We start from the raw sequence: 9,806 nt of genomic DNA, 5'->3' as shown, positions 1-9,806 counted from the left end.
TGATATTACGCATGAGTGAACATTATGTTATGTCGCGTAACGCTGTGTATTTTTGCGCGACAAGCGACACCTTGTAAAGATTGAAAGTTGCAAGTTTTACATTCAAATAAAGAATTTTATTCAACCCTTACTCAATCCAAACCATAATAAATAATTTAAAGTGTTTTGATCTATGCACTTATGAGGGGCCAACGCGGTCTTAGTAAACACAAACAACTTCGTACACTTTGAGTTACCAGGGGCAGGGGGACCAAAAGACCGTTACAGCAAACAGTAATAAACCGTTAGTGGACAAACATTATTTAGGATGTTAGGTTAGCCCAGATGCCAAAGGGCTCATTCGAATCCAACGGTTCGTTGCTAGTAAACAACGGCCAAACAATTCACTTGGTGGAAATTCCATAAAGTCAGCACAATTTAAGAAAACTCAACATTAATACGTTACAAAACAGTTTCGATTTTTCAGACTTTGTGCAATGAAACCGTCAAGCAATCTTCCATTAAAAGTCAACAGGAAGGACATAAAGTTCATTTAAGTTGACTGAAAGCAATTGGTTCCCCCTATATTCTTCACCTTTGCTACCCATTGTTTTTTGTTACCAGCGACGCAGTCCTATGTGCGGTCAAAAGCCCAAAGTAGGAAAATGATTTAAATGAAATTTGCAAGACAATTGTTGGCTTTGCATCCGTTGCGACAAACAGTGGCTATAAATGAGGCAAAAGCGCTTCTAACTTTGTTGGATTTATAGTCTTAAACTACACGATTTCGAAGACAAAAGTAGTTTACAATGAACGGTTTTGGAATTATTTTAGTGTTGGCGATTGGGATCTTCGCTTCAACAGATGCAGTAGCACCCGCACCGTAAGACAATGATAATAAAATAAACCAAAAAAAATGTTTTTATTGTACAAGCAAGGTTGCTAAAAGTGGCCTTATTTGTATTTTAATTCTTGTAAAACAGTACATTTAAACCCAATATTTGTTTATTTTTGTGATGATTTATTTCAGGACAAAAGCACCGGGATGGGCACCCTTCAAGCAGTCAGCAAAACAAGCTTACATCTTCGCCAAGAAAGCGGCAAAAACCGGTTTCGCCAAAATCAAGAAGTTGTTTGGGGACCTTGAACTGCAGAAAGACGCTCGCAGAATGCAGGTACAAATGAATTAATACGTCATAATATTCTTTGTGACGTCAGAAAGAGAAATATATGTGTAGACAATGGTTGTCAAACTTTTAAAGCATGCGGCGGTTTAAAGAACTAAAATTTCTTTTCGCGGCACACTGTTGTTCAATAAATGGTAATTTTCAACTTTATTGTGGTGGGTAAGGATGCTTTTTATTTCCAATAACTAAAATATGAGCTTTGAAACGTTGTCATGCACACCAGTATTCCGTCATGAAGTCCTAAAACACCCGTGACGTTCTGCACTTAAAAAAAGAAATATTTCGCGGCCCACTAGTGTGAGAATTACTGGTGTATACAGTGTGGCTGAGTTTGAAACTTCTCTATGTTCAGGAAAATGAAAGGCTGGCTAGTCTCCTCGACCAGCAAGAAATGCCAGATGTTTCCGATGCTGAAGAAATGCTGGGGCGAGGTAAATTGGGGGAAAGGTCAAAGTCACTAAAGCGGGATTAGATTTGTTTTACCTTGCTACACAAATTAGATGTTTGCTAAATTTTTTTACCTTGCTGCAAATTACCTTAATGCTTATGCATTTAGTAGTGTAAGTCCCTTGATTTAAAACATAATTTTGTGTAAGAAAAGATAAACAAAATGAAGACAAGCATATTTTGAAAATAGACCTATTTATTTCAATGTTTGTTGCATCATTTATGCCATTTGATAAAAAGTGTAACTGTTAATGTTTTTGCAGAGATTTTCAACCAGATTGTAGCCAATGAAATTTTGGAGGAGGAAAATAATTAAACAAGCTCCCAGTGAAGGAAACAATAAGAAATGGCGTTTGCGATAATCGTCAAATAAAATACACAGAATTATTTTTGTTGCCATTATTTAATTTGAAACAGTGTTTAAAGTAAATATAGCTCGATCATCAAAAAAGGTCACCTTCTGCCCAAATGTGAATAAAATGCTGAACACCTTGACAAAAAATAGTAACATTTTGTTTATCAACCCACGCCCCACAGCCATCACCACAAACATTTACATATTTCGGTCAACCCAAAAAATAATTGTATATCGTGAGCTTCCCTAGCCTGACCCTTTTAAAAACTACACAGAACACTAAAAAAAACAATGACAGAATCCACCAAAAATATTAATAGCGCTTGAAACGGTCAGAATCGAATCTGAAACAGAAAGAAAGTGTAAAACATATTGATTAACTTAACAGGGTTTTAAACCAACTTTGCATGTGTTTGTAACTTAAATAGTAAACTCTGCTCATAAGGTACAAACGTATCGTGTTAAAAAAGAACAGGATCGAAAACTGCTTAATGTTAAAACAACGTTATTTATTTGTGAGTTATGTATTTGAGAAATATAAAGCTTCTTTCCCCGACTCACAAAAATTTATGATACAAAAGTATATCCTAATAGGAAAAATTCAACTAGTGACAGAGATGTACGCGGGTCCAAAATTATAACCCGAAACCGAAACGTTTTTTTAAAGCCCGTTTAGCTATAAAGTTTGACATATGCCTACAAAACGTACTGTATATAATAAAGAAGACATATGGACAGTAAATAAACACATTTTAGGGCATTTTGGCGTTAAATTATTTCAAGTCCAGCAACTATCTACTGAGCTAGGTATATTTATTTGAAAACAAAGACGGACACAGAATGTTAATCCCGAATCAAATCTGTTTGTTAAAAAAACCTAAGCCTGAATCCGACCCGAATAGCTCGGCCCGAGTTGCACCTCTGACTTGTGATATTGTGCGAAGCGCAGCTTGCGCATTAACACAAAGGTGACAAGCGGGGTAAATGTTTTGGGTATGCTGTGCTAAAAAAATACGATGTCGCAAAAAGGCAAAGAGGATATATAAAGTTGATACTTCGAACAATTAATTGCCGACTTATGGTAATGACTTCACATTATTTGCATCAGGACCAAAATGGCCCAAGTTTATGGCCGTATTTGGCCCAATGACCGGGCTACCCTCATTTCGTCAGATCCAGAAAAGGACATACCGAGGTTATTGCATGCAAATTGATGCAATGAATGATAAAGCAAGTTTAAATGTAGAGCATTCTTCAATCCGGGGTCATCTGAAAGTTTAACCATAAATTTACATGAAAATTTTAGGAGCATTTTTGAGTAAGTTAAAATTCCGCCAAACTGGTGTTAGGTTGTGTAACAAAATATATTACCAATATAGTACCTTGGTTAATCCGGATTTGGACAAAACTTGAGGTACAAATGATTTGTAATGCGGTAAGGCTTGAACTAATCGACATCAGTTAATCCGAATCTTCGCCTAATTCGGACAAATTTGAGGTACAAATGATTTGTAATGTGCTAAGTCTTAAACTAATTGACATCGTTTAATCCGGACAAATAGTTTGGTCCAAACGGGTCCGGATTAACCGAGGATTACTTTCAGCAATTTAACGGACACCAACCGTTGTGAGCACAAGGCATTTACCGTGTGACGTCATCTGCGTCAAAACGTTTGTAATTGGCAGAATATGACGTCACACTTAAATATTACTGTTACTTATAAAAAAAAAACTGTAAGAGCAATAATAGTTTATACATTAATTGTAATGTAACATTATAACATTATAATGGCATATGCCTGACAGCAACAACTTATACTTTACACTAGGGTTTAGTTGTTAAGTGTTTATGGATTTAGTTTTCTTTTCATACAGAGTTGAAAAGTTGAATTTAAATTTGAAATTTTAAATTTGAAAGGCATTTCGATATATTTGACTCCGAAACCGATTTACCTGGAATATTTGCATGCGCACAAGGTTGCAAAGTTTCTATGGCCCGGTCTCCATTATTCACACAATAAAGATCATAAAAAAACAACCAAAGAAATCGCAAAGACCAAATCCAGATATCTTTATGCAAATTATATGGACGTACGCTTCCTAATTTTAATATTAGATCGGGCATTAGTGCAATAGAGATGGTATAAAATAGGCTTACACGTATTGATAACATCACTGTTTCAGTGTAGGTGGTAACATATACTGAGGAAACAATCATGAAACTAACGTTCGTCTGTTTGGTTTTGTTGGTTATGGTCATGGTTGTACAGTCGTACCGACGACCGACCAGAACCAGGACCAGGCCTGTCAGGAGAGGCAGCTACTATGCCCCTGCTCCCCAAAGGTAAGTAAAAGATTATTGATATTGGCAAAAGCATTTGCCGAAACGTTTAAATAATGAAGTCTTTTTGACGTGTATTTGGGCCGATATATACATCATTGGGATTTAACTGTAAATGTATTATTTTATTTATTTATTTTTTTGACAATTAGGCGACAGTCCGAAAACTGAAAATTGCCCTTTGTCGTGTTGTTATGCAACAAGACGAAACGCATTAGTGGAAAACAGAGTCGTCAGTATTTTAACGAATTATTTAAGAAAATCTCTCGTCACCAGCTGCACTGATGAGACCTTATAGGTCGAAACAGTGTGCACTGTCTGCAGCTTATTTAAGAAAACTTTTACCATAACTGCTATTTTCGTAATACATTATGTAAGTGGGTGCACTAAAAATGCAAGTTTAGCTTACTTGAAGTTAAACTCACTCATATGCGCATTTCACCAACTATATAGCCAGCCTGTGCAAAACAAACAGAGATTCTTATGGAATGATAGCAAATTATTTCAGTTACTCTGACTGTAACCAAACATTTTAGGCAACGTAGCAGATCCCGTAGCTGGATGAGTGCTTTGAAGGGAGCTGCTGGAATTATAAAGAGAATCTGGGACGAAAAACAACCGATGGAAGTAACACAGGTGATGCAAAATTTGCAACTAATTTGTTTTAGTTTTCTTTATTATTTGAAATAAGCCTTGGACATGTCATGCTAATGATTTTGGTCATGGAGCCTAACGCTGGATGAATGGATATTGGTTGATCAGCATAAAATATTGCAATTTTGTAATGTTACCACCCAACAGAATATTTCGCAAATATACCTTGTGTATATAATTATTAGCAATGTTAAAAATTTTTGGTTGATAACCACAGCCGTATAAAATACTGATGGTTTGTCCCAATAAATTGGAGTGTCGTTAGATGGCTACACTATAGGCAATAAGGGATAATGTCATGGCACCAGCTGAACTGATGAGACCATTTAAGTTGGGTCGAAACAAGAAGTTCACTGTCTGCAGCTTATTTGTATGAAAATAGTCTGAGAAAACATGGTCGTTCCTTTAATATTTTAGTCAAAAACAAAGTAATAGTCGCTAAAAACTGTAATTTGTGATAGTTTAGTAGGGACATTTTTTGCCGTTTTGTATAATTTTGAGCAAATTTCAATTTTTTTTAACAGGATGAACTTCTTGATTCTTACCTTCGCGACGTCGTCGAAAATCCAGGTAACAGATTTTGTACAGTGTTTGATTATGGCAGATTAATTTAGGTGCTTTCATTTTATTCCCACAACACTGAACTCGTCCCATTCACAAAACGTTCGGTTTATTGTAATGAATATGCTTGCAATCCAAGCAGCCTGCAATTTAGGAAAAAAACATGATAATTATAAACTGTACTAAACTTAGCGACAGACAACAAAGTGTAACTTACTTTTATCTTTTCATCGAAAGTGTTGTTTATAAAATACTCTTTATTTAAAGACCGCGAGTCTATGCCATACTGTATCCTGAAGTCAGTAGCCTAAAAAAATCCGAAATTGCTTCTTTAATAGTTTATAATACTTAAAACAATGAAAAAGCGAATGACCTAGATGGGATACGAACATTCAATCGTCTAAACACAAAGCGTTTGCTTCATGTCCGAGCTAGAAGCAAGTCATTGCAGCAAGTGCTTAGGCTACATATTGGCCTAGTACTTTTATGTATATTTTTACCCACAGTACCGTATCTGTTTTATTATTTACAGTTGAGGACGAAAGTCAGATGGAGGAATATTAAAAGATGAAACTAACGTCCCAGCAACAGCTGAATAAATGATATGTTCCAACAATAGTTGGTGAATAAATATCATCAAAAATTGGCGTGTTAATTTTATGCTTTGGGGTTGGATTCCAAAATTTATGAGAGGTGACCATTAAACATGTAATCAAATTCATTCGCAAAAGCAGTATAAAAATACGGATAGTTACAAAAAAAAAAAAAAAAGTAGAAGGTTTTAACTTAAAAAGTTCACATACCCCCAAAAAATCACAAAAAAACAGCTTATGAGTTTTATCCACAATATAAAAGCCTAAAAAATAAGTTGCAAAAACGCTTAAATTCATGTGTGCTCGAGGATTTGTCAGTCACAGATAGAAAAGGGGGAGTTTAAAATGGCGACGCATTGCTTGGTGGTTGAATGTGCAAAATGGATAATGTTACAACAAACAAACAACAACTGTTGTTTACAGAAAATGAAAAACACGAAATAAGCAAAAGGCAGTAGCTTTTTGGGCGCAGACTTTTATAAGTAAATTCGGTTCTGCATCAAAACAAGTGAATTGATACTGAATGAATGAGCATGTTTGTGTATAAAACAGACTTGGCAGCTATGTGATTTATTCTTGAAAAGAGCCACTACCGTACAACCACTTAACATAAAAAATGGTTTTGAAAAGGGCTTTTGACTTATAGTTTTAGTGACAATGGCTTTATTTTCGTAATATGGCGTCAAAACTGTGTTAAAGCAAGATACCATAACCCTGTAACTTAATTATTTGTGAAGCAACAGCAACGTAGCAATGGTCGAGGAAAATTTAATAATCACATTGCCTTTCGTGGTTATTTTTAGTAAAACTTATTACCAACCCTGTACTAAAACTGCAGTACAGGGCCATAGCAAAAAGTTCGAGAAAAAAACTAAGTGCCTTAAACAAAATTTAGAGAAAGAGCAAAAACAAAAAAAAGCATGTCACCAGAGAAAAGGAAAAAAACATCATAAAACGCCTCCAACAAGTTAAACTTCGCTATATTCGAAAAAAATACACCATATACAGATACAATATGCGTCCACACAACATCTTTACTTACTAACGCACACATATATATATATATTTAGATTTGTAAAATCGTACAAGTAGGCTACGTCACGTCGGGGAAAGTACCATGGGCGATGACGTCATAACACTATGACGTACCTGCAATGACGTAACTGGTTTGAATCTGAATGCGTTGTACCTCGATAAAAAAGTGTTTTTAGAAAATGCTGCTTTTCGAGGGTGAAAAAAATCCGCAAAAAGACGAAGTTACAAGGGATTGTAAAAAAGACCAAATTTTTCCAAGTTACAAAGGCAGTACAGTTAGAAAAGCCCATGTCTTGGCTTTAAATTTCAACGCTTTTAGGCTGGAGATATGTTTTGATTATTACATGTTGATGTACCGTTATTATTATTATGCTGACAACCAATGCTGTTTAAATTAAACTAGACCAAAATTTGTAACAATTTTTAGGTAAATGTAGTTTTTTTTAAAAAGCGTTAAACTGTTGTGTCACAATGCTTCCAAATAACGTTTATTCTATGCTGTGTATTACTAAGTAGCATTGGACCAAACGTAATTTACAGGGCCGACAGGGTATTTTACGAGGCCGGTACAGCAGCTAAACAGTAAAAAAAATGCGAATAAAATTTCGAGGGACATCAACAAACGATTTACTACAACGAATTTCGAGACACGATCACAACAAACACCGACGCTCGCTTCTTGCGCCCACTAGCAGCTCAAGTAACCGGACAAGGCCGACCGCATCGTGGCGCTCGAGCGCACGTGAATGAAACTTGCAATGGAAGAAATGGAATTGGGGTCGAATTGGGGACCGCCTAAGTTCGGGATTTGAGGACTAGCTGTTTGATAAACTGTCGGAGTCCGAATTTTTACGTTCGAACGACAATTCACTGTCCGCAGCGACGAGTTTGTGTCTGTATGTTGGTGCGTTCGAGTTTATGGATGAATTTTGCACAGATTTGGTTTGTGCTGCCAAGATCGCCTGCAAGAAAACAACACATTTTGAATTAGAAATCTCCAATCGTGGGTTCGAATCCCACCGCAGGTTTCCAAGATTTTTCTAGACTTTGACTTGCCGAATGGAAATACAGTAAGCCTCGGTTAAATCGGATTCGATTAATCCAGATCTTCACCCAATTCGGACAAAACTCTAGGTACAAATGATTCGTAATGTGGTAAGGCTTTAACTAATCAACATAGGTAAAAATTGTTTGCCCCAATGGCTTCGGATTAACCGAGGCTTACTGTACTTTATGGACGGACATGTTTTACATTACAACGGGCCTGGTGTCCTATTATTTAGAACAAGAATTTAATTTCAATTTTCACGACAACGACAAAATCAGTTGTAAATTTTCTAAACAATACGATTATATATTGACAAACAATAGATCTTTGGAACGTAAGTAACACCTATACGTCTACATAGTTCCAATTGGTTGTTGCTAAAACAACCGACAGTTTCAATATGTCGACAAAAAAAAATCCACCCCAAATTTGCATGTTAAAAAATATCCAATGAAATATTAACAATATGTTTTAGAATCTAGATGTAATGCTATTCCAGCAGTTTTTACTCTAAATACTAAAAAATAAATACTTAGATGAACATATTCATACTGGGATCAGCCCTGAAGCGTCGATGCACACTAGAAAAATCTAGCCTGTGCCTTGCCATATGGGAATGCTTGGGAGACCAGCTAATTCGGTACAACGCCTTTAATAGGCCTGGCGTACTACGATAATATACACTTCTTATAAAACTGCTGGAAGAGCGATACCCGTTTATACATTATGCCTGACAGCAATAGCTTATTCATGTTCTATACATTGTGGCCGAGTTTTTCACGTTAACAATGTAGGGTTGGAGAAGAGGTATTTTAAATGCTGTGTTGGGATTTGGGTTAGTATTTCTCTGTAATAACACGTTAGCAAATTGATTTATCGTCATCGGGAACACAAAAATCAATATTTCAACCTTTCACCTTACTGGGATATTGATTGAAACGTAATTTAGCGTTTGTACATTGCTATTAAGCTCCCAATTTGTTGTTGAGCATTTTCTGTGTTGGTATTTTGGTTTATTTTAACAAGGATTTTTTCCGGAAATTATAATCCGTAACAGATATTTTTTTGAAATACTGTGAAAAAAATGCGTTGTAATGCACAATATGTGCCTTAATATTGTCAAAAAAAAAACTGTTCCAAAATTAAAAGTGACAATAAAAAACGATTGTTAAATTAGAGTAGAATTTTTTTTAATTCAAAATTTACATGTGAAACTTTTTTTCTAAACTTCATTTTTGAAACTCGATAGATTATGTACAAAACTAAACAATCTATTCCTATTGAGACAAATATACCAAATCTCACACCCAACTTATGATAAAAAAATTGTAAATAAAACTCGTGTTAGTTTTAATAGTAAGCCTTTTGCTTATTGAAGGCCACATTGTTTTGAAAGTAGCTTTCGAGGTGGTCGAAAAAATATTCAAAAAATATGTCCTTACTGAAAATGGGCCCATTATGACCACGTTTAAAGTTACTTTAGTATCATTTTAGTTCTTGATAAAATTGGCCATGATTTTTGGTGGGTTAAGATGCCAAGGTGTATATATGTAAAAAAAAATAATTGCCCATATCCAATTGACAAAAATCATGAAATACTTGTGTT

The 9,806-nt window shown here is 35.4% G+C and overlaps 2 protein-coding genes across 9 annotated transcripts in view; one reads left to right on the top strand and one right to left on the bottom strand.

Moving 5' to 3' along the window:
* Nucleotides 1-3,701: 3,701 nt before the first annotated feature.
* Nucleotides 3,702-6,401, top strand: LOC145233145 (uncharacterized). 2 transcript variants are annotated; one of them, XM_080097814.1, is made up of 4 exons: nt 3,702-4,312; nt 4,846-4,945; nt 5,488-5,533; nt 6,057-6,401. In XM_080097814.1, the coding sequence occupies exons 1-4, from the start codon at nt 4,185-4,187 to the stop codon at nt 6,086-6,088; spliced, it is 306 nt and encodes a 101-aa protein (XP_079953940.1). In that variant the 5' UTR covers nt 3,702-4,184; the 3' UTR covers nt 6,089-6,401. The 2 variants fall into 2 exon arrangements, with proteins under 2 accessions (XP_079953940.1, XP_079953938.1); XM_080097812.1 differs by lacking the exon at nt 6,057-6,401 and having other exon boundaries at nt 5,488-5,687.
* The window catches only part of LOC145233144 (G protein-coupled receptor kinase 3-like), a 30,284-nt gene continuing 26,826 nt past the window's right edge, over nt 6,349-9,806 (bottom strand). For 4 of the 7 annotated variants that reach the window (XM_080097805.1, XM_080097807.1, XM_080097806.1 and 1 more), the window contains one exon: nt 6,349-8,114. In XM_080097805.1, the coding sequence (XP_079953931.1) occupies nt 7,968-8,114 (147 nt within the window). In that variant the 3' untranslated portion in view covers nt 6,349-7,967. The remainder of the gene's footprint in view (nt 8,115-9,806) is intronic. The other 3 variants (XM_080097809.1, XM_080097811.1, XM_080097810.1) reach the window with 2 other exon arrangements.

The sequence above is a fragment of the Phallusia mammillata genome, chromosome 6 (assembly GCF_965637545.1).
Source record: "Phallusia mammillata chromosome 6, kaPhaMamm4.hap1.1, whole genome shotgun sequence".
NCBI classification, from domain to species: domain Eukaryota; kingdom Metazoa; phylum Chordata; class Ascidiacea; order Phlebobranchia; family Ascidiidae; genus Phallusia; species Phallusia mammillata.
The sequence above is the reverse complement of the archived record's forward strand: the minus strand, read 5'-3'. Positions and strand labels throughout refer to the sequence as shown.

Coding starts and splice junctions, on each gene's coding strand:
- LOC145233145 (XM_080097812.1), top strand. CDS start 4,185: ATGAAACTAACGTTCGTCTGTTTGGTTTTGTTGGTTATGGTCATGGTT. Junction 4,313..4,845: donor TATGCCCCTGCTCCCCAAAG/GTAAGTAAAAGA, acceptor CAAACATTTTAG/GCAACGTAGCAGATCCCGTA. Junction 4,946..5,487: donor AACCGATGGAAGTAACACAG/GTGATGCAAAAT, acceptor TTTTTTTAACAG/GATGAACTTCTTGATTCTTA.